Below are 26,154 nucleotides of genomic sequence, written 5' to 3' on the forward strand. Positions count from 1 at the left end.
GTGGAAACTAGAGATGGGCGGGAGTTGGCGGGAGCGCAGGGGAGGAGGAAACAGGCCGGGGGAGCGCCGTAGGTGCGGGGGCCGAGTTCCCGCTGCACTTGCCCTGAGGGTGGGGGCAAACCGGAAGCCGCGAAGGCATCTGGGGTCTTCTGGAGAGGGGAACGGGTTCCCGGACCTGCGGAGCCCGTCACCCCGCACAGGCGCAGGGTCCTGTTAGGATTCCCCCAGCCCCCTGGGTAGCCCTGGGCCCGCCTGCCCACCCTGTCCCCGCAGAAACTGAGATGGCGAGGGGCCCAGTGAAGCGATGGCGGAGAGTGTGGGTGGGACGCTTTCTGGACCCTGGGACCCCCAACTCCGTGCATCTGAGGGATGGCCTCCAGACATGGGGTGACCCTTAGGGGAACCTGTAGGGAAGAGGGGGGTGTGCTTTAAGCTCCACCCCCAACCCCATTCCCAGAGGCTCAGCTCTGCTTCTGATGACGAGACTGTCCCTCCAGCCAAGGCTTGTCCCTCAGTCCAGGGCTTCCCACGTGCCTCCTGCCTGTGGGAAAGCCTCCTTCAGGTTGCCACAGTCCTGTTACGGGAGACCAGTAGAACCCAAGTTCCTGAGAAGAGGATGCCGCCCACTCCGCCCCTGCCATCTGCCAACTGCCGTCAGGGCCTCCAGCTCTGGCCCGCAGGTGCCTCTGATTGCCTATTAACCCACCCCCCCACCCCCACCCCCACCCCCACCCCCCCACACACACGCACACACACACACACACACACACACACCTGTCTAGCTGCCCCTCCCCAAACTAGCAGCCTGGCCTCCATGGGGACCCAGTCACCCCATGAGCGTTGACCACAACCAGCCATGCAGAGCTGGGAACAGCAAGAGCTGGTTCCTTTTTCTCTCCCTCCAGCTCCTTGGGTCACAGGAAGACCAGGCCACCATTCTGAGCCTCTGGGGACTAGTGGGGAGGCTGGGCCCCACCCCAAGAATATCAGGTGCTTCCTCTTCTGCAACAATCCAAGAATCCCTACTTCCCACACTCACAGACCAACCACAGTCAATTTTCAGCAGGGATCTCATGGCTCTCAGAAAAGTTATTGTTGACATGGTGAATATTATTAGCCCATTTTACAGAGGAGGAAAATCAAGGCTCGGAGAAAGTTGGGGGCCCAACATCAGGGGCAGAATCGGAAGGCAGACAGGAGGCATCAACCCACACTCCACGGCTAGGACAGGTAGCCCACAGAGCAGTAATAATCTGCGTCGTCCTCAGGCTGCACAGGACTGATGGTCAGGATGCAGGCATTGTGGGCTATGTCTGTGGCTGCTGAGAAGCGGTCAGGGATGTCAGGGGACCGGTGGTAGTCCTCCTCTGAGCGGAAGTAAAGGAGGTAGCGGGGGGCACTGCCTGCCCGCTGCTGGTACCAAGACACACCATACTCCCCGATGGTGGCATGGCGGGGGCTAAGTATACAGGAGAGCTGGGCCACTTGGCCTGGGAAGATCAGCAGTGCATCAGGCTGGGCCAGGACTGGCTGGAAAACTGAAAGAGACAGACCCACTCAGGCCTGGTCTGGGTCCCCACTCTTCTCCCCCTGCCCCCATGAAGGCCTGCTCAGACTCAGAGGAGACTCTGGCTCGAAACAGTTCATGGCCCAGTACCATGGGGTCAGTGCTGGATGGGGCACAGAGTTGGTGAGCCCTAAGTCCCCATAGTGCTTCACCCCTAAGGATTCATGTTCAGATGAAGGCCTAGAGTTCAGAGGTGGGACTGGGGGCCTCCGGGTCCTTCTGCTGCCCTCCCCACCCCTTGCCCTGCAGACCCCATTCCCTTCGGTCGTACCGGCTCCTCCACACCCTGGCTACAGACTAAGCGCCCCCAGGAAGCCTCCTGGGCTGTACCACCCATCAGCTCAACCTCAGGACTGGTCACTGGGAAACTTCCTGGGGTTCGGTCGTGACTGAGGCCCTGTGGGGATGGGACCACCCACACAAACTTCCCCTGTGGAAAACTAAGAAGGCAACCAGCTCCAGTCTCTTCTAAGACCCTAACAATCAGAGTCTGAAGGGACCCTACCGATTTGGTCATTCACAAATGGGGAAACTGAAGCCCACAAAATGATGTGACTTGCCACAGGTCTAGGGCAGAGCCATCTGTAACCAGTTCTCCCATCCACCTCAATGCCCTTTCCAGAACCCTCCCAACTGCCCACATTGAGTTGCCTACTTATAGGAGCCTTCTGGAGCCAGTGTCATCCCCCATCCCACCCCCAGGTGAGCCAGGCCCAGGGAGGGCTCACCTGCCAGGAGGGCCCCAGTAAGAAAGAGGGCCAGATGCCAGCAGGCCATGGCCAGACGCAGGGAAGCAGGCGGGAGTTGTTCTGCGTTCTGTTGGGCAGGCTCCAGGTGCTTCAGGGCACATGGGGCAGAAGAGGCTGCTGGACCACAACAGGGCATGCAAATCAGCCCATTGACGGGGGAGATTTTTGGGGGTGTGGGTTGTAGTGCTGGGTCCCCACAGCCAGGCCTTATTTCCCCAAATATCAGGGTACTGGCCCCTGGGGATCCTTTTGAGAACAGGAGCCCAGAAATCCACACAGGTATTTACAGCAGGTGGCTGCTTTTTTACTGAGTTACAACTCACTTACAGTAAAGTGCACAAATCTTAAGTGTATGTTTTGATGATTTTATGTGTATATATATACATCCCTGCAATCTCTAGCCAGATCAAGATTTAGAATATTTCCATCTCCCCAGAAGGCTCCCTCGTGCCCCTCCCCCATTGGTAACAGCTCCTGCACCCACAAGGTGAGCATCATGCTGCCTTCCAGCACTTAGATTGGGTTTGCTTGTTCTAGAATGACAACTATAAATGGAATGATAGTGTGTTCTCTTCTGCTCAACTTCATGAGTCATCTGTGAGTGCAGCGATGTTTAATTCATCCTCATGGCTGTGTGTAACTTATTGTGGGGATAAATCACGCTTAGTTTATCCATTCTCCTGTTATTAGGCATTTGGGTGCTTCCCAGTCTTTGGCCATTATGAAGAAAGTTGCTGCGAACTTTCCTGTCAATGTCTTTGGTGCACATGTGTTCTCATTTCTGCCGGATAGACTCAGAAGGCCAGAACTGCCGGGTGGTAGGGAAGATGTATGTTGCACGTTAGTAAATACTGCCAGCGATCCCAGTGTGGCTGTGTCAATCTGCACTCCCACCAGCGGGTAAGAGAGTTCCAGGGACCTCCATGCCAGTACTTGACATGATCAGTTCCTTTGATTTGCCAGATGGAGGGGAGCTGACTTTGGTTGGGATTCAAGGTTGAATCCCAGATCCTCCTCTTAAGAACATGATTTCAACCAAGTTACTGTGCCTCAGTTGCCTCTTTGTGCCTCAGTTTCCTCCTCTGGAAAATGAAGATGAGCATAGTGCCAGCCCAGGAGTTATGCAGATACAAAGGGCTTGTCTGGTCAGTGCCAAGCACAGTGTATGTATTGCCCATGCCTTTTATTTTCTGGATGTTGCTGCTTTGGCTTCTGAGGCCTTGCTGACCTTGGAGGGAATGCTCTGCCAGGGTGGGCCAGTGCCAGGGAATGCTCTGCCAGGGTGGGCCAGTGCCTAGAGATAGTAATAACTCCCATGAGCATGCACACCAGTGGACCCAGAGCTCGGGCTCCCAACCACCTCCCTTAGCATGGTGCCCTCTCACTCTGGACTGCTGTCCACCTGCCCTAATCCCCCGGGGGATTATTTGCAGTGACGTCACCTTCATTTGGGGACAAAGGGGTCTTTTGAGGTGGTTTACCTCTTCTCCCTTTGGGGAACAGAGCGGGCACATGAGAAATTATTACCTCATCGATGCCGCCCAGACAAACGCCTGACTGACCACCTTTCTGGGGGAGGACGAAACTGCAGTTACATCGGGCATTCAGTCTGGCCTGGTGATTTGACCTAGTAGTAGGGACCCCATGTTAGGCCTGTGATTTTCTTTTTAATACTATCTTCTCTGTGGTAACCATCTCCTGATCTGTTGGCCTTACCACACCTAACTACTAATAAAACTAACTAAAACTGCTCTCTAGTCAACTAGCAGCCTCAAGAACTTCCTTGGGGAAGGTCATAAAGCCCCTCCACGGTCCCCTTCCATCCTGACACCTCCTTAGGGCATCTTCATGACACTCCAGGCACAAGAGCCCTCCGCCCCTTCTCACAAGTGCTGGAGACAAACCCCCCAGACGACAGAATGCCGGCTGTCAGAGCACAGGCGCTGTTCTGGCATCTGATTGCAGCCACTCCTGAGCTCCTGAGCTGATTCTGCAGGACACAGGTCCCCAGATACAGTGGTGTTCCAGGAAGAAAGTGCCCTCTTTTAAATACGTTTGGGAAATGCTGCCAAACGCACTGTGCTGATTCTGACACTCACTGCGTGCTGAGCACCAAGGTAGCGCTTAAAAGTGTCAAACCACATTTAATCCTGACAAGAGCCCTGCAGGGAGGTTGGAGGCCTCACTGCTGGACAAACACAAACACCTAATCATCAATGGGGGGTTGGGGGTGGACGGAGGGGATTTCTAAAACCCTGGGGAAAAGGGAGCCAACGAAGGTTAGGGGCCTGCCCCAGACACCCACCCACTGGGCACCCTGGCTGGAGAGGTCTGGTCAGGGCTTGGGGGGACCAGAGATAGAAACGGAGAGACAGAAACCAGCCAGTGTTGGGGGCAGAGGCGCAGATAAATATGAGACAGGGAAAGATGCCAGAGACAGAAGGGAGATGAGAGAGGGAGAGCCAGAGAGAGAGAGACAGCTAGGAAGCAAGTGCACATGACCCACTAGGCATCCCAGAGGCCCAGCCACAGCCAGACAAAAAGAGGGACGACGCAAAACACTGCTTTCCTGTGTGGCACGCTGGAAAACATCGGCAGCTTCTTACAGACTTAAGGATCCACTCACCGTATGACCCAGCAATCCTGTTCCTGGCATTTACCCTAGAGAAATGAAAACTTCTTTTCACACAAAAACCTGTAGGTGAATGTTTATACTGGCTTTATTCATTATCAGCAAAAGCTGGAAATAACCCGAAACAAAGGAGGTGAATGATCAGCAAACTGTGGTGCACCCAGACAATGGGATCCTCCTCAGGGATAAGAAAGAATGAGCACTGATACCCGCGACAACCCGAGTGAATCTCAGATCATCGTGTTGAGCGCAAGAAGCCAGACTCTAAAGGCTCTGCATCGTGCAACTCCCTTTTCATGACATTGCAGAAAAGGCTGGGGCAGAACGCGGAGCAGTGCTTGCCAGGGGCTGGGGTCCACTACAAAGGGTCAAGCAGGAATTTGGGGGGTGATGGGAGTGTTCTGCATCCTCCACTGTTGTGTTTCTGTGAGATTACTCACGACGCAAAAACACCAACAAGGGTGAATGTTACTGTATGTAAATCACGCCTCAATAAACTAGACCTAAAGGAAAGAAACAAGGACAGAAGAAAAGAGGTTGGGAGCGAGCAGGAAGGCAGAGGAGGAGAGGAAGGGAAGAGGCCTTGAGTCATTAGGAAGTCTGCAGAGATGGTCAAGATCCCCTGCCTCAGCCACGGTCACAGTCGCAGCCCCACCAACTCACCACGTGGGTTTTCCAAGGGCCAGCGCCCAGCCCCCTGGAACCCGCCCCCCTTCCAGCCTGGGGGCTGCTTCTGCTGATGGGGGATGTGGACCCCATGGCTCGCTTGTTCCCCAGCTATAGCCCTGCCTCAGGGAATGCTCATACTCCCGCCCCAGACCCTGTTTCTGGGAAACTGGTGGGAAGGCATTTCCTGCCCAGACATCTTGGCAGCTCCCACTGCCATGGAGACCAGCCTGAAAGCTGGGAGGGGCTCAGTCGTCTCCTGCTGCTCTGACCCTGTGAGCAGAAGAGGAGGAGGCCAGGGGTCCTGGACTAGCTGCAGGGATCCCTCCAGCCCCAAGGGTGACCAGAAAGGAACCTATACAGGCCTCGGTGCCCCCACCCGTCCCCCCAAGTGTACATCTGGCAGGACCCCACCCCAGAATAGATCTCAACCCCAGCTCCTTCCTTAATCAGGAAGTGGAGGGCTGGGGGATCAAAGCCCCACATCTGCCTCCTCTCCCCTGCAGCATGCTTATCACAGTGATGTTTGGAGGTAAGTGGGGTCGCCTGTCCCCGCAGACTGGTGGGGGTCGGTGCACTCAGGCGCTGGCTTCCCTCTGCCTGACCGAGGGGAGGGAGGCAGTATAGGGAAGGGGGGTGCATATGGGATGGGGAATCTGGGGAAGGGGCTCTGTGAGGAGGTCCATCCAGTGTCTGGAGTACCTTTAGGAGAAAACTCCAGCGGGGTCTTGGGAAATTCACAGGAGTTCCTCTGGTGGCATTTTTTAAAACCGCACAGTCTCTTGGCTCTTCAGTCAGTGGTCCTCAAGCCGCAGGGCACACAGGCACCTGAGGCTCTAGACACAGGGGCCGATTCCTCCACCAGCAGGCGGGGCTGGAGCGGGATCAGGCCTGGTGTGAGAGGCTCGAGTTGTGCATCCGCATCTCAGGAGACGGCTGGAGGCGGGGCACAATCCTAATCCTGCAGCCCAGCACTGCTCCCCGCTTTGGTTAGGGAAGACGGGGGTGGGGGGGTGGGGGGGTAGCGAGGGTCCCAGATTAGGGGAAGTAAAGGATTTCACCCACTCGCTTCTTCCCACAGCGGGCTGCAGGGAGCTGCTGAACCCCTGGTGCAGCCTGGTGACCCTCGCAGCCCACCTGAGGCAGAGGGGGCAGGTGCCCCCAGATGGTGAGGAGGGAGAGCTGCTGGGGAGGAGAGGCCCAGGGCCTCCAAACAGGGGTACCAACCCTGTCCTGCCTCCCTCCCTGCCCTCCCAGCAAGCATCGCCCTCCTGTCTGAGGATGGACACCTGGTGAGCCTGGGGGAGGGCCTGGAGGAGGGGGCTTCCCAGGCCCCCCCTATGGGCAGCACCCTGCTACAGGAGCGTGGGACCTATGTCCTCGTGCAGATCATCAGTAAGTGGGGCCCGAGACCCCTGGGGTTATTTTGGGAGGTAAGAGGGGCTGTTACAGTTGCAGACAGCCAGCATTGCTGGGAGGAGGTTGGGGACTTTGGCCGGTTTACATCCGGTTAGATGCTTCTGAACGTTCCCTGTACTGCTGTTCTCTTGGGATATGGGGAGCGAGGGTATAAACAGACCTGCTCAACTGGCTGGTTCCACCATGGAGTAGACCCTGACTTCACACCCCTTGGCGCCTAGACAGCTCCTAGGTCTGCCGTGCAAGGACCAAGGGAGGGTGTCACCCTATTTCCCAGAAATCCCCTCCCTCCTGAGAAACTCCCACCTACCTCATGAATACTCCACCCCCTGCTTAAACTCCCTCTGTAAGACCACCCACCCCACCCCCACAGGATTGCCCAACAACAGGGGAACAGCGCCTAGGGACCACCCAGGACCCTGCCCAACACCCCCCACACCCACTTTGGCCGTGATCTAGTCCTGACCCTCCCCATCCATTGTCCTGTCCTGACCCTAGCCAAGGCCAGCTAAGAGGTTGAGTAAGAGACCAGAATGGGGACCCTCGGGCCAGCCAGGAATCTGTCTTCTTCGTCCCTCTGCAGAGGGGGAGGGCGGGGTGCCTACCCGCTATGAGTCCCTGCTGGAGAACCTGGGTGACTGGTGTCCAGAGCTGGCAGGTGAGTGTCACTGAGGAGCCCCATGGGGAGGGTGCCCCTTTTCCCAAACTCCCACAGGCAGGGTTTCCTGGGCCTTCCAGAGGAGCTACGCTGGCTGTCTGGCTTACCCCCGATGGGTGATGGCCGGAGGAGACGCACAGGCACATGGCGTGGCCACCAGGAGCAAGGCCCTCCTTCAAGGCTCCGAAAGGTGGGCTCCTTACCATCAAGGACCCACTAGCTGGGACCAGGAGCCAGGTAAGGAAGAGACATGGGCACCTGGGGGGACACTGACACTGAAAAGTAGGACCTTTTCCCAGGGAAGCAGCTTATTTGTGCTTCGAGGTGGACCCCCAGTGCCAACCCTCTCCCTCACCCCCACGTATACCCACAAGATGGCACACAGGCTGGAAACAAGAGACAGGACTCCACCATTTGGCTGGAGTGTAAGTGCTTTTAAGGGCAGGCATGTCCTCAGTGCCCGGGCATGTTGTAGGGCCTCGCATACAGTAGGTATTCAATGCAGAGCTGTCAGATGAACTCAGTGACTGGAAGCAGCAGTGTTGACAGCGAGGCTTGCACTGGTTCTGAAGGGCCTGCTGCTTGTGACCTGGCACACCACAGCCCAGTATCTGGGCTGGACTCAGAGCCAAGGCAATTGGCCGTGACCTCTGCCTCGTGTGATCAGGCCTAGAGACCCTGCAGCATTCCTCTTGCAGAATCTGGGATTACTGAGAAATTGCATCAGCAAAAGGAACAAGGTCACAGACAGGACCTGAGGCTGCCTTGGGGTGGGGGTGGGTGGGAGGGTATCCCCTAAAATGTGAGTACAGAGAAAGGGATCCAGGGGCAGAAGCAAGAAGGGATGAGGGACCACCCCTGAAGGGGGTGACAATAGGCTCCCCCAGGGATTCCAGCCCTGAGTCAGATGCCCTTGAGATCACCTGCTAATGCCTCACCACCCCCACCCGGACTGCCTGAAGCTGTCAGATAACAACAGGGCTCCTCCCTCCCCACCCAGTTTACTTAAGGTGCAGCATTCCACCGTGGGCAACATTCATCCATCTACCCTCCCCAGCCCATTTGCCATCCGTGGTGCCAGCAGACAAGCCAGCTTGAGAGGCACGCAGCAGGCTTTGGTCTAAAATAAACTCTTTTAATTGCACATTTGCGTCTCGGGTATTCTGTGGGGTGAGAAACCCCCTCCTCACTGCCAATCCCAGCTACGTGGGTACAATCTGACATCGTGGTCGGCTGCCGGTGACAGGGTGGAGGTGGGTGCAGGGCTGGCTCACGAATCTGCACCCATCTGTGGTCTCTTCACGGCAGGGAGCTCAGACCTGCAGAGGGAGGCACAGCCCAGGTTGGTGTCAGCCTGCAGAAGCAGAAAGATGGACTGCCACCCCCGCGCCCTTGCCACGGCCAGGGCTGCCTGCTCACCATGGTTGTACTTGCACTGCTTCAGAGCCTCACTGAAGCCCTCGCACAGGGTCAGGTCACTCTGTGTGGTGGAGCAGTCCAGGAACTGCTTGATCTCGTAGGCACAGGGCCCCATCTGCAGGGCCTGGGGGGCAGCATGAGCAGGGGCCTGGGCATGGCACAGCAAGGTCAGCTTGGGGTTGGCACCCAGCAGTGGGCTCCAAAGCTGGGGGCCACCTGCCTCTCCACAGCCCCAGCCCAGGGGTCCCAGGGGTTCCTGGCAGGCTGACTGACTCAGACAGACAGGGCCTGTCTAGCCTCAGCTGCTTCCTCTGTGAAACAAGGTGAGCCCACAGCCCTCCCACGGCCACTCAACTGATGCTAGTGCTGGTATAGATGGCATTCCCCAGCTGCCTCATAATGGGCACGCTGGGCAAGGGCATGGTGGGAGGCAGGAGAAGGCTTTAGATAAAACCTTGGGGCTTGGAGTATGAGGCCCAGCCCCACAAGTTCTAGCACTTTAGTGGCTCAGCCACACTGACCCTCATGACCCCTGACCGTGCCACTAAGTCTGCATTTGGCTCAGGACTAGTGGGGCACCTGGTTTGGACAGGCCAGCGGAGAACAGGCCCAGAGTCACTGGCTATCCTTCGCCCTTGGGTGCAAGGGTTATAGGGCAGACCCGGAGCTGGGAGAGCAGGGACACAGAACTTGGAACATTCCTCGCCTCTGCTAAGGTTAGGTCACATGGGCCTGTCTCTGAACCTCTAAGGGCCTTAGTTTCCCCATTTTTAAAGGGCTGGCTGGTGTCTGTCCCTGAAACTGTAGGGACCCTGAGCTCAGAGTCGGGGCTGAGAGCCTGCCTGTGGGTGACAGGAGGCCAACAGCAGAGTGGGGACCAGGACCCCACTTAGGCAAAGTCCTGGGCCTGAGGCAGCTCTGGACGCCGCCCTCGGCACTCCTGGGACAGTGCCGCAGCTCCCTGCATGTGTCCTTCCGAGGGGCCTCTGTTTCTCCGGAGCTCCCTGCTCACCTGCTGAGCGGCAGGCTGGGCAGGCTCTGAGTTACCCCCGCTGAAGGCTCCGGTCAGGGCGCTGCCCATGACGTGTCCCACGGCCGAGCCCACGGCTACCCCTGCGGCCGTGGACGCCATCTGCGCCATCAGGCCCGGCTGGCCTGAAGGCGCTGGGGCGTGGGCCGCGGCCGAGGGCGGCGGGTGCGCGGGCGGATGGGCAGAAGGCGCGGCGGTGCGGCTGCGGGACGGGGGGAAGCCGGGTTAATCCTGGCCGGACCCCAGGGGGCCTGCGGCTCCTGGAAGCACCCCCTCTTCCTCCGGGAGGGTGGACGACCGCCGTCTTAGACACGCGGCTGCCGTCCCCGCCTCCCCTCCCCCCAAAGATGGCGCAGCAGCCGCCAAGGTCGCGCTGTCACGCCCTTGGGGACGGGCCCCTCTTCCCTAGCCTTCTCCACTCCCGGCCCGAGTCCCGCTCGAACCTGACTGAGCGGGCAGCCGCGCTACGACTCCCACGGGGCATGGTGGCGTCGATGCAGCCCGGCCGAGCTGAGTCACAGACGGCGACCGCGGCAGCAGCTCTGCCTCGGGAACGACCGGCAGCTCCCTCCGTGGCCGGGGAAAGGGGCGGGGTCTGGGGCGGGGCCTCGAGGACACACCTCCAGCGGTAGGCAAGGGGCGGCACCTACCCTCACGCTAGTGCCCGGGACCGCTGCTGCCAGCCGACCTCCCCCTCTAGTCTTGGCGCCGGTCTCTCCTGGAAATGTGACCCTGTCACCTGCCCGAGCTGTGAGGTCCCTGGGGACACAGGCTAATGCTGCAAAGTGCCGAGGGCTTATGCTGAAGCGATGGGACAGGCCCTACAAAGACCACCGCGGAGCGCAGGGAGTGGAGTTGGGTGCTCCCCGAGTTCCAAGGGAGTGAAGACAGGGACGTAACTGAGGCCATCAGGGAAGGGTCACGAGGTGCCAGGCCAGGCTCTACTCCTCTCCCTCCTATCAGACACGGTTTCCTGACTATGGCGTAGCCCCTGGGTCGCGGCGGTTCCAAAGCGGGACGAAGTACCCAGAAGGCGGCTGGGCGCGACCGTTCCCCAGAGCTTCCGCCAGGGGGCGTCCGGAACCTCTCTTCTACTCCATCCCCACCAAAATCCGCTGCAGACGTGGGCAGCCTTGGACAGCACCTTAGAATGCAGTGAGGCCCCCCAAGCAACCCTGCACCCCACCTGACCTCCCTGCCTCACGGATGCAGCGCAGGACACTGACAGCGCTTAGGCGACATTAAAGCAGCATGTCCATCCCAAAGGCCGTGACCTGAGTGTCTAGGGGCATTTACGCAGGTTTGAATCCTGCGGCCTCACGGTTTTACTACCTTGGTTCCAGGCCAAGAGAAGGCGGGAGGCGCGGATTTAGGATGCTTGCCAGCCCTTGAGGAACTTTTTTTTTTTTTGGTATCATTAATCTACAATTACATGAAGAACATTATGTTTACTAGGCTCCCCTCTTCACCAAGTCCACCCCACAAACCCCATTACAGTCACTGTCCATCAGCGTAGTAAGATGCTGTAGAATCACTACTTGTCTTCTCTGTGTTGCACAGTTGAGGAACTTTTTAATGGTCTGTTTTGAGTGACTTCGCAGAGGTCATGTTAGTACCCTGGAGGGGAGAAGCCCTGGGTTCTTTACCCTTCCCCATCACAGTCCGGTGCCCCCGTGGGAGGCCTGTGGCACCGGGATTGTGGGGAGGATGAAATCACCCAGAGCGAAATCGAGTCACATTTGAAGAAAAAGGTCGCTGACAGTCCGGGTAGTAAAGATCACCGCTATCTTCCATCTCCTCGACCTGTAGGGGTCCCTGCTGGGCCTTCCGGAGAAGCTGGGAAGGCTCCCTGGACTGATGGGGAGGGGGGTGAACCGACCTGAGCACTCTCTCCTCTGTCCCAGCCTCTCTCCCTTCTTAAGCCCAGCATGGGTGCCCGGATCCTCGCCTTGCGGCCGCTCAGGAGCCTTTTCGCCAGGACAGACGCGGCTGCTGGATTTTGGCTCTGCAGAGTGCCCATGTTGGAGCGGGCTCCCTGGTGAGGTGGCTGGTCACCTCGGGCAGGATGTGAGGGTGTCCTTCCAGCTTACGGAAACCACCTCCTCCTTTGATTCTCACCTCCTCTCCCTCCGGTCTCAGGAGGCTGGCCCAGAGGGGCCTGAGGAGCATGTTAGTCTCTGGCCAGTGGACAGTCTGGGCGGCCAGTGCCCCACTCAAACATGGTCCCCCACCCCCATGGCCTTCTCACTGTACCCCTCTTCCAACTGACCAGTTGGAAGGCCAGCTGACCCCTCCAGGAGCCTGCTGGTGTGCAAAGCCTGTCTAGTCCCTCTCTCCTGGGGCCTCAGCTTTCCCATCTGTAAATTCTCTATGGTTCTGCCCCAAGCTAGAGGGATGGCCAGCCGCCTCCATATGCCTCAGTTTCCCCTGGGACACTTCCCTTCTCTCACAGGGGCTCTTGTGCCAACTTCCAGATGGATCCGGAAGGCTGTAAAGGGGTAGGGGGGCCTTGCTCAGGGGCACAACCACCTGTCACAGGCTAGCAGGTCAGAGGTCAGGCCACCAGGGAGATCAGCGGGGGATGCGCCTTCCAATGGTGGAGGTGGGGACGGCGAAAAGTGAAACCCGACTCCTCTCGGACTCCCCACCGCACAGCGGGGAAACTGAGGCCCGTAGCAGCATCAGCTGGTCACAGGTCACCCAGCACCGGGTTTCTGAGACAAGGCTCGGCCCGCGCCGAGGAAGGACCGGGTCTCCGGGCCCCCTGCCCCTGCCCGGCCACCTCGTCCACCTCCCCCACGCCAGCCGCCGCGGCCACGGGGAGCCTCCAGAACAAAAGACGCGGGGGCGGGTCCGGGGCGGGGCGGAGGCTATAAGAGGCGGCGGCCCGGCGCGGCCCAGAGGCCCAGCAGCCCCGGGGCGGATGGCGCGGGCCGCCTGGCTCCGCGGCGCGGCCCCGTGCGCCCTCCTGCTCCCGCTGCTGGTGCTGGCGCTCCCGCCGCCGCCGGCCCCGCAGCCGCCGGTGAGTGCCAGCCAGGCGGCCGCTCCTCGCTGAGGGGGCGCCGGGCACGCGGGCTGGGCTCAGGGGCCCGACTGCACCCACGGGGGCGCCCGGGGTGGCCTGGCCCGGCCCATTTCCCGAAACGCTTTGTGGGTCCCGGTGGACGTGACAGACGGTGAGCTTCCCGTCCCTGGAAGTGTGCAAGTGGAGCCGCGCCGGAACGCTCCGGCTGATGGGGCGCGGGACTGGGCACTAGACGCTCGCCCCCTCCCAGCGTGGGGACGTGCTCCCCCGGGCCCCAGCCGTGTGCACCAGCGCAGGCAGCAGCGGGAGTGCCTACAGGGTCCCCTGTGCACCACAGGGACAAAGCGAAGCAGGTCTCAGGCTGGCGGCAGCCTCCAGGTGTGTGGCCTCGGTGCACACACCTCCAGGGGTGCTTTGGGCCAAGGGATTATAAAGGGCGGGGGTGGGGGCGTGGAGCGGGACTGAACCAGAGCCTGGAGGAGGTACTGCCATATGGGCCCCTGCAAGTGACAATCTGGGGAGGCGTGGAGTCGGGACAGCATGAGTGACAGCTACAGTGTGGATGTGCGGCTGAAAAAGAAGACGGCCAAGGGTGGGCAGTTGACACCCTCAGAGAGCAAAGCGAAGGGGAGAGACAGTGTGAGCAGCAGAGGAGAGTCCACGTGAGGGCAGAGCAAGGAGACGGGGACAGCCACGGGGCGTGTGTAACAGCCTGCGTATTCCCAGAAGGCTGCGCCCTCCCCTTGAGCCGGGGCTGCAGGGGGCCACTCGTAGCTGCCACTAGGCAGAGCCCAAGCAACTGCAGGCCCACAGTCCCCTGGATGGGGGGTCTACTCCCACCACAGCTGAGGCGTGCCAGCAGCTCAGGCAGGGATGTGAGCCTTAGGAGGTGTGGGGGTCAGGGGGCAGGGGCTGGTCTGGTGAGGAGGGAGGCCTGGTCCCTTTGTCCAGCCATGCCAGCTCTGCCCTAGTCCTGGCTGTGTGGGAGCCAAAGGGGGTGGGGATGGAGGGGAGAGGGGGCACCTCAGTGCAGAGCTCTGCCTCTTCCCAGCTGCTCCCAGGCCCCCTGAACTTGGATCAGAGTCGGGAATCACCCTGGGCAGCAGCTGACCCCACTGGTTGGGGAATGGGAGCTCTGGGTTTGAACCTTGTGATTCTGAGTGAGCCTTCTTGTGCCTCATAACCTCACACCCTCAGTCTTGGAAGGGTGGGTGGGAGATGACAGTGCCCACCGCTAGGCACTGAGTACTAAATGAGGGGAGGGGAGGCAGGGCGAAGCCAGTCACACTGGAGATACTCTTGTCGTCTGTGGCCACCACTTTGACACTTGTCCAGGGTCAGTTGGGGCTGGGTCTGAGCCGGGCTGCTGTCTGTCACTCTGCAGATATGCAGGGAACATTTAGGGTCGCCTCTTGGTGTTTATTCCCAGGCTGTCATCAGCAGAGCCAGGAAAGCTCTGTAAATATTTATCCTTCCCACTTCGCAGCTCTCCTGGTTGGTGAAAGTCCCCACTGCAGTGGGATGGATGCTACGTTCCCTCCTGGAGCAGGGTGGCCGGGAAAAAATTAGACCATTGTGTCCGGGGAAAGAGGAACTTGCCCGCATGCTGGCTGTTGACTTAATCAGGTTGCTTGGTCTGAGCCTCAGAGGGGCATGGTAATGCTCCTCTTTCTCACAGCCTAACAGTGCCCTCCCATCAGGGGCTCCTCCTGCCAACAGCAGAAGGCATAGCTATGATCAATTTTCCCTGTTGGACCAATAGCAAATGGAGGCCCAGAGACGGGCACAACTAGCCTGCCCTTACCCAGCAGTTTCGTAGTCTGGGGCCCTCCTTTGTCTCCTTCTGTAGGGTGCCTACCTTTCTCTAGATTGGAAGTTGATGCAGAGGCTGACCCCAAGCCTCTAGACCAGGCAGGAGATTGAATCAACTGAGAAAGTCCTCGAGCATGTTTGAGGCTGTGGTTTGGTGCCCTCCAGAGGAGGGGAGGGGTGAGCTAGCCAGGCACCCACCACATGGCAGGCGGAGGGAGGCTGCTGGTTGAGGAGTAATAGGAAACGCATCGGAAGAAGAAACACTTGTTAGCAATGTGGTGATAGGCCAAGAGCTGAGGGGCTTGGCTGGAGGTATAAGCTCCGTCTAGGCCCAGCTCTTGCCTGGCTCGCTCTGTGGCTGTGGGCAAATTCTTGACCTCTCTGGATTCTATTTCTTCCTCTGGGAAATATAGTGATGCCTGCTCCCCTCCTCACCCAGGGCTTTGGACAAGGCCACGGGTGTTCCATGCCCACCACTCCACCTCACTAAATCCCAGCAGCCCTGGGAAGGCCAAGCACACCCATCTTAGAGATCAGCAAGCTGCTTCATGCCAGGTCGTGCAGCTGTGGCATCAGGCCCCAGGCCAGAAAGGACTCAGAAAGATGGAATATGGGAGGTCAGCAGGGCAGGGAGCACATATCCCATCCCAGTAATGGGGAAACTGAGGCCAAGAGCTGTTAAGTGATGGACCCCTCCCCAAAAATCCCAGTGACCAGAAGCCTCAATCCCAGTGCCTCCATGGCCCACGAGTGTGACATGGACAGGGGTCAGGAGGCCTCTGACTTTCAGGGAGACCCTGAAATGACTCTTCTTCCCTGGGCCTGCAAGCTCCCTCCAACTGCCATTCCTGCTTTTGATTTAAAGACTGGAGATTTGGGGGGAGCTGAATACCATGGGTATTGGGAGCTATAGGACATTTAGTGAGAGCAGATTTGTAAGTGTAGGAGGGAAGGTCCCCAGGAGCAAGGAGCCAGGCCACGGAAGAGGCTCTTATTTGTGCCAGAGCTGCAGTGGACATCACAGAAGAAGGTTCTTTAGCCCTTTCCATGGCACCATTCCCATTTGACGGATGGGCAAGTCAAGGCCAAGAGGGCAGTGACTTGCCCGGGGAATCTGTGGCAGGCACAGGGCCTTCTGAATCTCAGACTGTGGCTCTTCCAGCTGCACTGAGAGGGCCATGATCCAGGGATCTGGATGTGGGCTTTGTGCCTCGTTGGGGCAGGAGAGGAAGGGACGATGTGTGTGCCTATTACCCACCCTCCTTCCAGGACAGGGTGCTCCAGGGACAGAGGAGAGGGGAGGTTTCTGCCCACAGGCATAAAAAGCGGCACACTGTGCTGGGGGCTGTTCAGAGCTCCCAGGGCATGATACAGCACTGCCCTTCCCAGCGCTGGGGGAAGGAACCTGTTTATCCTGGAGGTCAAGTGGGCAGTGGGAGGGGCAGGCCCTCGTGGCTAGTCACACAGACCTGGAGCCCGACTCCTCAGCGTGTGACCTTGCATATACTTTTAACAGAGGCTTGGGGGTGGAGGCTCGGTGAGCCTGGAGAGTGCCTGGGAAGAAGCAGGTGCTTAATTTCCTGCTCCTTCTCTCACCAAGTGAGGCCAGCCTGGATCCCTCCCCTAGGGGATGGGCGACTCCATCCTGAAGAGCAGAGCGGAAGTAGCAGGAGGGAGGTGGACTGTGAGCAAAGACCGCCCACCCTTGCCGGCTGTTACTTGGGCAAGCTGCTTACCAACTCCGGGCTCTGATTGCTCCTCTGAGGAATGGGGATGATGGCAATGCATTAGTGAGAGGCCCCTTCAGGGGCTAAGTGCATGGGACTGTTGGTAGGGACCCGGCCTAGATACAGGTGAAGCACAAAGACGAGAAGTACCTGTAAGAATAAGCCCAGTGACTGGGCTGTGCCAAGTATCAACCATTCGGTAAGCATGCTCTGAAACTGGGGGAAACTGGCCCATGGTTCTCCTTGTACCCCATGTAGCTGCACCCATGGGTGTAGAGAAGGCTCTTTCCTAGTGGGGTGCTGTTGGGGTTTCAGTCTGGTGGCTGGGGGGTTGAGTTTTTGGTGGCCCCAGAATCGGTAGCTCGGGAGGGCTGGGGCAATAATCAGAGCCCTGGGGCAGCTCGGGGCCTGGGAGAACCGCCAGAAGTGGAGGGCAAGGGTGGGGCCTGGGCGCCCGGCTCCCACCCCAAATATGGCTGTGGGAAAGCCAGAGCCGCCTAGACCTGACAGGCCCAGACCAGACAGGCGCTAAGTCTGTCAGCAAACAGCCAGGTCCGTGCCTCTCCAACTTTGCACACACCCAGCCTAGCCTTTGCCTGTGGCCAGGGATGCCAGAATCCTCATCCAGCGCTGCCATGCCCTTGCTGGGCGGCCTCAAAGGGTCTCCCCACCTCCCTGAGCCTCTGCTTCTTCTTGCATGAGAACTGTGACCTGGGCCCTGGCACTCCCAGAGGCTGGGAGCTCCAGGTCAGAATCATCTGCATGCACGGCTCCAGCAGCCCGGGGCTGGGCATCTAGTAACTGTGCCCCTGCCCCCCTCCGTGGAGCAGGCAGACAGACTGCATCTAGCCCTGCCACGTGCCCAGGCCTGGTGGGGTGTGAGCAAAACTGCCTCCTAAGAAATCAGATCTTAGCTCCAGGTACTCTTACCAGGTGCCTTGCCTCACACTCTGTTTTACACGTGTCACCCTAGATCGGCACTAAGCAAGGTTATCATCCCCTTTGGTCAGGTGGGCGAACCAAGGCCATGCCCCAGGGCTGCAGCCCCTCCACACTGGGGAGTCGCAGTGCTGGGTGTTCTGGGCAGGAGCTCGCTCACATAACTGGAGGGGGTCCTGGGAGGAAACGGAGGAGCAAAGGTGTTTGCCGGGGTGGGAAGCAGGGTGGGGAACAAGAGGGGATCACGTGGCCTTTCCTCAGACGTTGTGTGGGGTCCATTCCTGGGTGTGTGTAGAGAGTCCAGTCGGGGCTGCACCCCGACCCAGACCTCATCAGCCTCAGGGGATGGAGTAGGTGACAGGCAGCCCGGGACCCTCCAGGCGGAGGGGGCTGGGAGGCAGCAAGATGCCTTGGCCCAAGCCAAGGGCCCTGCTGTGTGTGGCAGGCGCACCCCTTCTCTTGCCCACAGTGTGCCCACCCACAAGGCGGGCTGGGGTTGAGCATGTGTGTGCCAATAGGCCATGAGAGCCCAAGGCCTGACCAGGCCTTTGTATCCTCTTTCCTGCCCAGGATGCCCACCACCACTACCCCATGAGGAGGGGGCCGCAGCCCTGGCATAAAGCTCCTGCCAGCAGCCTGGCACCTACCCCTGACACCCAGGAGGCCCCCTGGCCTGCCAGCAGCCCCAGACCTCCCCGCTGTGGTGTGCCTGACCCCCCAGATGCGCTGAGTGCCCGCAACCGACAAAAGCGGTTCGTGCTGTCGGGCGGGCGCTGGGAGAAGACGGACCTCACCTACAGGTAGGGGCCAGTGGCCAGGGAGCATGCTCTGGGCCTCCAGCCTGCTACCTCACATATGTTTCTTGAGACACATGCTGGGGCTGGATCTCCGTGGTTAACATGCCTGTGTGTCCACTGACCCCCGCACCATCCACAGACCAACTCCCTAACCCCAATTCAGATGCATACACAGACAGCACCCCCAACCCCTGTGCCCTCCTCCCACAGCAGAGGGGCCGTGCCTCTGTCAACAAAGTCTCAGCACATGTCTGGTGGCCTGGCCACAGCCTTTAGTCACCCAGGCTGCTTCTACTGGGGACCTACTAAGGACCAGGCCTAAGTTGGCCATGGCGAAGGAGGCTGGCACGGCCTTTGCTCTGGGCGAGCTAGGCATCAACCACGTCATTGCTCGGATCTACCCACATCTTGGGTCTGTGCAGCTGGGAGCAGCTGGGAGCAGGGTGGGTGATAGCTTGGCAATCTAAGGTCCCTGGAACTGAGGCAGAGCCTGAGACTTGCATATCCTGCAGGCAGGGACCTAGCCTGGGAGAGAAGGCACATAAAGAATGATGTGGTGTCCTGTGGTGTTGGAGCTGAAACTTCTGGGGGGCTCAGAAATGTCCTGAGTGGGGAACTGAGGACCAAGGAGGGGACCAAGGGGTCAAGATCACCCCACATAGTCAGGTCTAGAAGGCGGGTCTTCGGGCTCCTGGTCCTGTGTTCCTTCCACCCAGTGCAGGCATCTGTGTACACGTAAGGACACACAAACCCACACAAAGAGGTACCACGTGGCAGTGGGACTGGTGCGCCGCACCTGAGGCCCAGAGCACACCTGGCCTGTGTCCTGTGTGCATGCATCCCCACCGAGCATCAGGCAACTCCTGCCAAGAGCTGTCAGGGCTGGCCTTGCCCTGAACAAGGCCCAGGCCCTTCCTCCTCCCTCCAGGATCCTTCGGTTCCCATGGCAGCTGGTGCGGGAGCAGGTACGGCAGACGGTGGCAGAGGCCCTACAGGTGTGGAGTGAAGTGACACCACTCACCTTCACCGAGGTGCACGAGGGCCACGCTGACATCATGATCGACTTCACAAGGTGAACCAGTGGCCTGGGACCCCTCTGGGAACTAGCGCCACCTATCAGCAGCCACTGACTCTGCCCCACCCACCTGCAGGTACTGGCATGGGGACAACCTGCCATTTGATGGGCCTGGGGGCATCCTGGCCCATGCCTTTTTCCCCAAGACCCACAGAGAAGGGGACGTCCACTTCGACTATGATGAAAGCTGGACTGTTGGGGACAACCAGGGTATGGGCTAGGGATCCATCTTCCAGATGGGGCAACTGAAGATCACAGCAAATGGGGACAGGTCCCTGAGCTGGGGTCTGGAGCTTGGGTGTCTGGCAGCAAGAGATTCAGGCACTGCTGGGCTATCTCCCCTTTCCAGGCACAGACCTCCTGCAGGTGGCAGCCCATGAATTTGGCCATGTGCTCGGGCTGCAGCACACAACAGCTGCTAAGGCACTTATGTCCCCTTTCTACAACTTCCGCTACCCACTAAGTCTAAGCCCAGATGACCGCAGGGGCATCCAACACCTGTATGGCCAACCCCGGCTGGTCCCCACCTCCAGTCCCCCAGCCCTGGTACCCCAGGCTGGGGTGGACACCAATGAGATTGCACCATTGGAGGTGAGACCCGGGAGAGTGGGAAGACAGGAGGGGAGGCCCTGCTCCCAGCTCCCCTCAACCCCCTAGCCCCTGTGGCTCCAACATGGGCTCTCTCCTGGCCCTTCTCTCCCACCCCAGCCGGAAACCTTGCCAGATGCCTGTGAGGTCTCCTTTGACGCGGTTTCCACCATCCGGGGCGAGCTCTTCTTCTTCAAGGCAGGTTTTGTGTGGCGGCTGCGTGGGGGCCGGCTGCAGCCTGGCTACCCTGCACTGGCCTCTCGCCACTGGCAGGGGCTGCCCAAGCCTGTGGATGCAGCCTTTGAGGATGCCCAGGGCCACATCTGGTTCTTCCAAGGTGGGTGGGGGCTGGGGAATCACACTCAGGAGGTTCTGGGAGCGAGGAACATCATGGCCAAGGGTAGGGACAGCCAGACTGACAAGACAGGCAGGGGGAGTTGCCCGGAAGGTGCGGGGCCCAGGAAGAGAATGGCCTACTTCTCTGGGCATACCTGGGAGGCCTGGGAGGAGGTGACTCACAAGATGGGAGCAGAGCAGCACACCGGTGCAGTCAGGCCTCAAAGCCTCCCTGTGGGGCAGCTAGGATTATTACCCCTGGCCTCGAGACAAGGTCAGGTGAAGTGGCTCACCTGAAGCACAGCTTGGAAAGGGCAGAGCAGGGATCTGACCCAGGTCTGGCAGGCCCAGAGCCCTGGTGGTAATTCAGCTGGCAAACGCAAGCGCCCAGAGCACTCCAGGTGGCAGGGACTTCATAAACACAGGGCCAGCCAGGGCCTGGTGAGCCAGGGAATGGTCAGCAGGCACTGCCACAGGCAGCCAAATGCCAGGGGAAGATCTCCCTCCTGCTTAGAGTGACCTCTGCCCACGGTCCCTCCCCGGCACTAAGTGCACGAGCTTATGCTGCTGGCTCCCACTTCCCTCTGCTGATGGGGGTGCTGAGTAGGATTATTGGCCTGGGTGTTTTATGAACAGGGAAACTGAGGGTGGGGAGGCCCATGAAGGTGGTGGTGTTGCGGTGGCCCAGTATGGCAGTTGGGCAGCTCGGTTGCAGCCTCTCTCCGCCTCCGACAGGTGCTCAGTACTGGGTGTATGATGGCGAGAAGCCAGTCCTGGGCCCTGCACCCCTCTCTGAGCTGGGTCTGAAGGGGTCCCCTATCCACGCTGCCTTGGTCTGGGGTACTGAGAAGAACAAGATCTACTTCTTCCGAGGTGGAGACTACTGGCGTTTCTACCCCAGCACCCACCGTGTGGACAGCCCTGTGCCCCGCCGGGCCACCGACTGGCGAGGGGTGCCCTCTGAGATTGACGCCTCCTTCCAGGATGCCGATGGTGTGTTGGGGGCTAGGGGGCTGGTGGAAGTGGTGCGGCAGCCGCATCTCCCACATGGTGGTGGCTGGGCGGTGGCTCTTCATCACAAATCATTGGTCCGGAGCCCTTGCCATCTGCCCTCCACCTCATGCCAGGGCAGCGCTATACACCCATGCTGCAGAGGAAGGGACTGAGGGCCAAAGAGGACCAAGGGCTTGCCCTGGTCTCTCAGTCTTAGCTGAAAAAATAATAACCACTGCACTCTGAGCAGTGACACTGTTCCAGGTAGTGCCAAGTTCCCTGCGGGTCTCAAACAGGTCACAGGTCTGCCAGCCCTCTGACAGAGTGTCTGTTATAAACCTAGTACTCAGAGGGGCAAATAGAGGTTCAGGTAATGAGGTCCCTAACTGGGACCACCCAGGTAGATAGTGGGGAGCCAGGACTCCCACCCAGGCAGTCCCTGCTCCTAACCACTGAACCACCTGGCTGACCTCCCACCATCTTGAAGGACTAGAACTGGACTCAAAGTGTCCCCCATACCCTCTGCTTCTGTGCTCCCCCACATCGGGACCTGCTGAGAGAGCAGTCCTGTGGTGGCCTCAGGCTCCAGGTCACCTGTGTGGCTCATGTTGCCTCAGGATGCCTGGCTGCGGTAGAGTGACAGTGGAGGAGGGGCAGTGAGGTTAGTGGGACTCGCTTGCCTGAGAGGTTGGAGTTGGGCTTCTGAGACTCCAGGCATCTATCAGGCTGTATGGTAGCTCAGACCCGGTGCTGGGGCAGATGGAAGGGCTTCCCTGAGGGACAGGAGGACAGGGAAGGGGGCCTGCAGGTTTCCAGGAACACAGCAGCGGCCAAGGCCTGCCCACCTGGACCTCCCCTGTGCCCATCCCTGGGCACAGCCGGACAGGCAGCCTTGGGTCCTGGTGTCCACTTGCCCCTGACCCTCCTCTCCTCTCAGGCTATGCCTACTTCCTGCGCGGCCTCCTTTACTGGAAGTTCGACCCTGTGAAAGTGAAGGCCCTGGAGGGCTTCCCCCGTCTTGTGGGCCCAGACTTCTTCGGCTGTATGGAACCTGCCAACACTTTCCGCTAACCACAACTTGGATGCCCTCAGGGCCCCGACCCCTGCCAGGCCACTGACATTGGCTAGAGACCCGTAGCCATCTTTGTGGCTGTGGGTATCAGGCACGGGATGGAGCCCATGTCTCCTCAGGGAGGTGGAGAAGGGGGCTGCCACCTTGACAACCGCAGGGGTCCACGCGGGTCGTGGACACCTGCGAGCAACTGTCTCAGACCAGGCAGGGAAGTTTTGGCATTACTTGAATGAAAGGGAGGTCTTGGGCCACTCTACCCCACCTGTGCAAGTCAGTCAAGCCCTGCTGCCCTGTCTGTATCCCCGGAGCCCTCACTCTACCCCTGCCCAGAGGCTCCTGCAGGTACTGGCACAGCAGTGCCAAGGGCCCCGTGGCCTTCCGCCTTTTTCTGAGAAGTCAGCTCTGGGTAGGCGCTGGGAACTGGCTGCCTTCCAGTTGGTGGTCCTGGAAGTCTGTTCCCTAGGATCCACGCTAACATGGCCAGAGTCAGCTGGGGAGGGGGGTACTTCCTGCTGGGGACCCTGGGCCCTGGAGGCTCCAACATACCTCAATCCTGTCACGGGCCGGATCCTCCCAACCCTTATCCTAGCACTGGGACCTTCCAAAGACATGTAAATATGTGTACAGTGTGTATAAAGCCTTTTTTTTTTGTACTGAGGAGTGTCATTAAAACATGGTTATTTTCTACCTACCTGTCCGGGTTTTCTCTGTGACAGAATGGGGAAGGAGTTGGGGAGTGCGAGCTGGCTCAGGACCTCATCTGTCCTGGGAGCCAGGGGCGCAGCCTACCCCATCCCCACAAGGTCCTTGGGGCTGAGCGCAAAGCGTAGGGCTCGTTCCCTTCCATTCCGCCACCTCATCTAGCTGGACACCTGTAGTGGCTCTGTAATTGATTCCCTGCTTCCTGGCTTGCCCCTGAGGTTATCCCCCACTAGGTGGCGGTCACTTTATCTGATCATGCTACACCCCAACCCCTCTCCTAAAGGTCTTTCTGCTATCAGGTCACAGGACAAAGCTCCTGGTTACCACTGCTGAGCCTGCGTGACTCTCCAGTGTTGCTCTGCCCTGCCCTTCAGCCCCACGTGTATCTTCTTCATAGTAGCACCTATCACAGCAGCAACTTTACAGACAGAACCATATGAAATTGTCAGCAGTGGATATAATGGTGCTTTCGTTAGCACTCCTGGCTGTAAGCCCCACTGGGCAGGGTTCTCTAGCTTTGCATACCACCCCACGCGGCGCCCACTGGAGGCACAGAGCACAGAGTTAAGGAGGGAATGGAGGAGTTTCCTCCCAGTTCTCATCTGACGCACTAGCCAAACCAAACACCACCTGGGCCTTGGAATCCTGCCAAGCCCGGGATCCTCTGCCCATGTCAACTCCCACCTCATGTTGTTATTCTGCCCATCCCTACAGTGGCAGGGACAGCTGTGGGCCCAGAAATGGGGCACCTGTTCCTAGGCGGCCTCTCATCTACTCAGCTGCACTGCGTTTTGCCGGTGGGGAAACTGAGACAAGGGTAGCTCCGGTCTCCTCCTGACCTTCAAACCTCACTTCGTTCCTCCTCCACTGAGCTGAGTTCAGCCGCAGCTGGGAGACTGGGAAAACCACTGCCTGAGTCAGGGCCTCGGGTTGCTATTTCTGTCCTTGAGAAGTTTCCTCGGTGCTTCGACTTGGGAGAAAGAAACAGGTCGTGGTTCCTTTAAGAGGCCCGCGGGGACACGCCCGGACCTTTTGTTTAGACGGCGGCCCCGCGAGCGTAATGACGCTCGCGCATGCGCACTGAGGGCGGCCTGGTCGTCGTTGAAGGCAGCGGCCGAGGATCCCTGCAGCTACGCGAGCCCTCGGCCCGGCCCGCCCTTCGCCTCCTGGCCCCGGCCCTCCTCGGCTTGGAGTGCCCCGGCCCCTCAGCCCTCCGATCCTTCGCAAGGTCGGCCCTGGCCGCCCGCCTCCGTCGCCGCAATGATGATGATGGCACTGAGCAAAACCTTCGGACAGAAGCCCGTCAAATTCCAGCTGGAGGACGATGGCGAGTTCTACATGATCGGCTCTGAGGTAGCCCGCGGCGCGTCTTCGCCCTCCCCAGGCCTCGGCCCGCGGGAGCCTCGGGGCGGGCCTGCGCACCGGGAACGCGCTTTTCCATTCATCGCGCTGCGCGCGCGCGATGTGCTGCAGGGCATGGCCTTGCGGGGCGTGTCCAGCAGGCCCCGCCCCGCACGCCTCTCCGGTCTGGGTGCGCGCTTAACCTATTTTGCGGTCCCGCTGCCAGGGCTTGGGGCGCCCCGAAGGGCCACTGGTTGCGCACTGAGTTGGTACATGTCCAGCCAGCCGCAGAGAAACGGGATGTTTTGGTGAGCCCCTGAGGCGCTTGGGAGAGCTGTTGGAAATTCCATACACACCCCCTCCTCCGTTGTTAAATCTGGGATTCTGAAATCGCCAGACAGAAACCTGAGCCTTAGTGATGGCTCCTCCGCCGCTGTGTGTGTTGCCTTTGAGGTGGGCAAGAAGGTGTTCTGACCTTTATTTACCAACAAGGAAATAGGTGGGGAGGAGGGTGCTTGCTTTTGGGTGGATAAGGCCATCCTGTTTCCTTTGGGTGGATAAGCTCCCAGTGCCCAAGCTTAGATGTATCAGAAGAAGCACTGATATCTTGTACTTAACTCTGAATTATTAGTAGGGAAAGATTCTAAATATCTTTGATACTTAATTAGAATTGCTAGAACTTTGTTGAATCAGCTGCACGACTGATTTTAGGGAAAACCTGCAACTGGTCCTTCAGTGGGAGTTTGTACTAAGGGTTTTAAGTTTTCCCAGGTCGCTTCATACTAGCCCTTTTTGGTCCAAAAGCAATCCCAACTAGTGTATATTCCCTTTATTTTATTTTTTAACTTGTGGATATACAATTTAGATGTGCAAATACCAAGCAATAGAGTCTGTCATGTAAAGAGGTGAGTATCAGTCCTGGAGAACTGAAGCAGTTACAAGGTGTCCAGGGTTACCTCTCCTTGTTGCAGTTGTCGGTACCATATGTTAATATTTCATTCCTGTTCTTAAAAATATTTCATGCCTGCTTTTCTCTTCACAACTGAACATAGTGTGAATGAACTAAACCTCATAATGGTCACACTGAGACTTTCAGGACACGCTATGATTCCCGGCTTGTCTTAGTTGTATTGAATTATGAAACCAATGTTCTCAGTAGCGTCAGAAATTTAGTGTTTCCATTTTTCACCGATTTTTTTTTTTGAGAGGGCATCTCTCATATTTATTGATCAAATGGTTGTTAACAACAATAAAATTCTGTGTAGGGGACTCAATGCACAATCATTAATCAACCCCAAGCCTAATTCTCAACAGTCTCCAATCTTCTGAAGCATAACGAACAAGTTCTTACATGGTGAATTAGTTCTTGCATTTCACCGATTTTTATAAAGCAAAAAAAGCAGGATGCAATAAAATTTTCACATTATCCCATAAATGCTACTCTTCCAAGATAGTTTTGGGAAAAAGAGCCAATGCCTATCCGTCTGCCACAGCTCAGAATGGTCCCCATCGATCTGTGGGAACCTTTCTAAATATAGGCTACAAAAGGCAATGAAAGAGTTCCAGTATGTGATATTGGGCAGGTTGTTTAAAGAAACCTTTACCTG

At 58.5% G+C, this 26,154-nt stretch overlaps 5 protein-coding genes across 11 annotated transcripts in view; 3 read left to right on the forward strand and 2 right to left on the reverse strand.

Moving 5' to 3' along the window:
• Nucleotides 1-1,078: 1,078 nt before the first annotated feature.
• On the reverse strand, nt 1,079-2,441 carry VPREB3 (V-set pre-B cell surrogate light chain 3). The gene is made up of 2 exons (XM_057491463.1): nt 2,296-2,441; nt 1,079-1,538 (listed from the first exon to the last, which is right to left on the reverse strand). The coding sequence occupies exons 1-2, from the start codon at nt 2,342-2,344 to the stop codon at nt 1,222-1,224; spliced, it is 366 nt and encodes a 121-aa protein (XP_057347446.1). The 5' UTR covers nt 2,345-2,441; the 3' UTR covers nt 1,079-1,221.
• A 3,267-nt stretch (nt 2,442-5,708) lies between these two features.
• Nucleotides 5,709-8,835, forward strand: C14H22orf15 (chromosome 14 C22orf15 homolog). 4 transcript variants are annotated; one of them, XM_057491600.1, is made up of 7 exons: nt 5,709-5,953; nt 6,121-6,146; nt 6,696-6,782; nt 6,872-7,009; nt 7,617-7,691; nt 7,772-7,928; nt 8,692-8,835. In XM_057491600.1, the coding sequence occupies exons 2-6, from the start codon at nt 6,122-6,124 to the stop codon at nt 7,909-7,911; spliced, it is 465 nt and encodes a 154-aa protein (XP_057347583.1). In that variant the 5' UTR covers nt 5,709-5,953; nt 6,121; the 3' UTR covers nt 7,912-7,928; nt 8,692-8,835. The 4 variants fall into 4 exon arrangements, with proteins under 4 accessions (XP_057347583.1, XP_057347584.1, XP_057347581.1 ...); XM_057491601.1 differs by having other exon boundaries at nt 5,709-5,889; XM_057491598.1 differs by having other exon boundaries at nt 5,713-5,889; nt 6,068-6,146.
• Nucleotides 8,806-10,743, reverse strand: CHCHD10 (coiled-coil-helix-coiled-coil-helix domain containing 10). The gene is made up of 4 exons (XM_057491602.1): nt 10,584-10,743; nt 10,123-10,342; nt 9,111-9,258; nt 8,806-9,010 (listed from the first exon to the last, which is right to left on the reverse strand). Exons 1-4 carry the CDS (start codon nt 10,622-10,624, stop codon nt 8,991-8,993), a joined length of 429 nt encoding a protein of 142 aa, XP_057347585.1. The 5' UTR covers nt 10,625-10,743; the 3' UTR covers nt 8,806-8,990.
• Nucleotides 10,744-13,029: 2,286 nt separating this feature from the next.
• MMP11 (matrix metallopeptidase 11) lies at nt 13,030-23,195 on the forward strand. 3 transcript variants are annotated; one of them, XM_057492565.1, is made up of 8 exons: nt 13,030-13,162; nt 18,214-18,443; nt 19,369-19,512; nt 19,592-19,725; nt 19,865-20,106; nt 20,224-20,440; nt 21,175-21,432; nt 22,370-23,195. In XM_057492565.1, exons 1-8 carry the CDS (start codon nt 13,064-13,066, stop codon nt 22,501-22,503), a joined length of 1,458 nt encoding a protein of 485 aa, XP_057348548.1. In that variant the 5' UTR covers nt 13,030-13,063; the 3' UTR covers nt 22,504-23,195. The 3 variants fall into 3 exon arrangements, with proteins under 3 accessions (XP_057348548.1, XP_057348549.1, XP_057348550.1); XM_057492566.1 differs by lacking the exon at nt 13,030-13,162 and adding an exon at nt 13,174-13,316; XM_057492567.1 differs by lacking the exon at nt 13,030-13,162 and adding an exon at nt 16,592-16,903.
• Nucleotides 23,196-24,297: 1,102 nt separating this feature from the next.
• SMARCB1 (SWI/SNF related, matrix associated, actin dependent regulator of chromatin, subfamily b, member 1) overlaps nt 24,298-26,154 on the forward strand; it is a 29,688-nt gene continuing 27,831 nt past the window's right edge. For both annotated transcript variants that reach the window (XM_057492568.1, XM_057492569.1), the window contains exon 1: nt 24,298-24,559. In XM_057492568.1, the coding sequence (XP_057348551.1) occupies nt 24,467-24,559 (93 nt within the window). In that variant the 5' untranslated portion in view covers nt 24,298-24,466. The remainder of the gene's footprint in view (nt 24,560-26,154) is intronic.

This window comes from Manis pentadactyla, chromosome 14, assembly GCF_030020395.1.
Source record: "Manis pentadactyla isolate mManPen7 chromosome 14, mManPen7.hap1, whole genome shotgun sequence".
Lineage (NCBI taxonomy): Eukaryota > Metazoa > Chordata > Mammalia > Pholidota > Manidae > Manis > Manis pentadactyla.

What these genes read in the sequence shown, in the direction of transcription:
- CHCHD10 (XM_057491602.1), bottom strand. Translation starts at nt 10,624, where the DNA reads ATGCCCCGTGGGAGTCGTAGCGCGGCTGCCCGCTCAGTCAG. An exon ending in GCGGCTGCCCGCTCAGTCAG is followed by an intron (nt 10,343 to 10,583) that starts GTTCGAGCGGGA and finishes CCCGTCCCGCAG; the next exon opens with CCGCACCGCCGCGCCTTCTG. An exon ending in GCAGTGCAAGTACAACCATG is followed by an intron (nt 9,011 to 9,110) that starts GTGAGCAGGCAG and finishes CTCCCTCTGCAG; the next exon opens with GTCTGAGCTCCCTGCCGTGA.
- VPREB3 (XM_057491463.1), bottom strand. Translation starts at nt 2,344, where the DNA reads ATGGCCTGCTGGCATCTGGCCCTCTTTCTTACTGGGGCCCTCCTGGCA. An exon ending in TACTGGGGCCCTCCTGGCAG is followed by an intron (nt 1,539 to 2,295) that starts GTGAGCCCTCCC and finishes TGTCTCTTTCAG; the next exon opens with TTTTCCAGCCAGTCCTGGCC.
- C14H22orf15 (XM_057491598.1), top strand. Translation starts at nt 5,746, where the DNA reads ATGCTCATACTCCCGCCCCAGACCCTGTTTCTGGGAAACTGGTGGGAA. An exon ending in TCTCCTGCTGCTCTGACCCT is followed by an intron (nt 5,890 to 6,067) that starts GTGAGCAGAAGA and finishes TTCCTTAATCAG; the next exon opens with GAAGTGGAGGGCTGGGGGAT. An exon ending in TGTCCTCGTGCAGATCATCA is followed by an intron (nt 7,010 to 7,616) that starts GTAAGTGGGGCC and finishes GTCCCTCTGCAG; the next exon opens with AGGGGGAGGGCGGGGTGCCT.
- MMP11 (XM_057492565.1), top strand. Translation starts at nt 13,064, where the DNA reads ATGGCGCGGGCCGCCTGGCTCCGCGGCGCGGCCCCGTGCGCCCTCCTG. An exon ending in CGCCGGCCCCGCAGCCGCCG is followed by an intron (nt 13,163 to 18,213) that starts GTGAGTGCCAGC and finishes TTTCCTGCCCAG; the next exon opens with GATGCCCACCACCACTACCC. An exon ending in AAGACGGACCTCACCTACAG is followed by an intron (nt 18,444 to 19,368) that starts GTAGGGGCCAGT and finishes TCCTCCCTCCAG; the next exon opens with GATCCTTCGGTTCCCATGGC.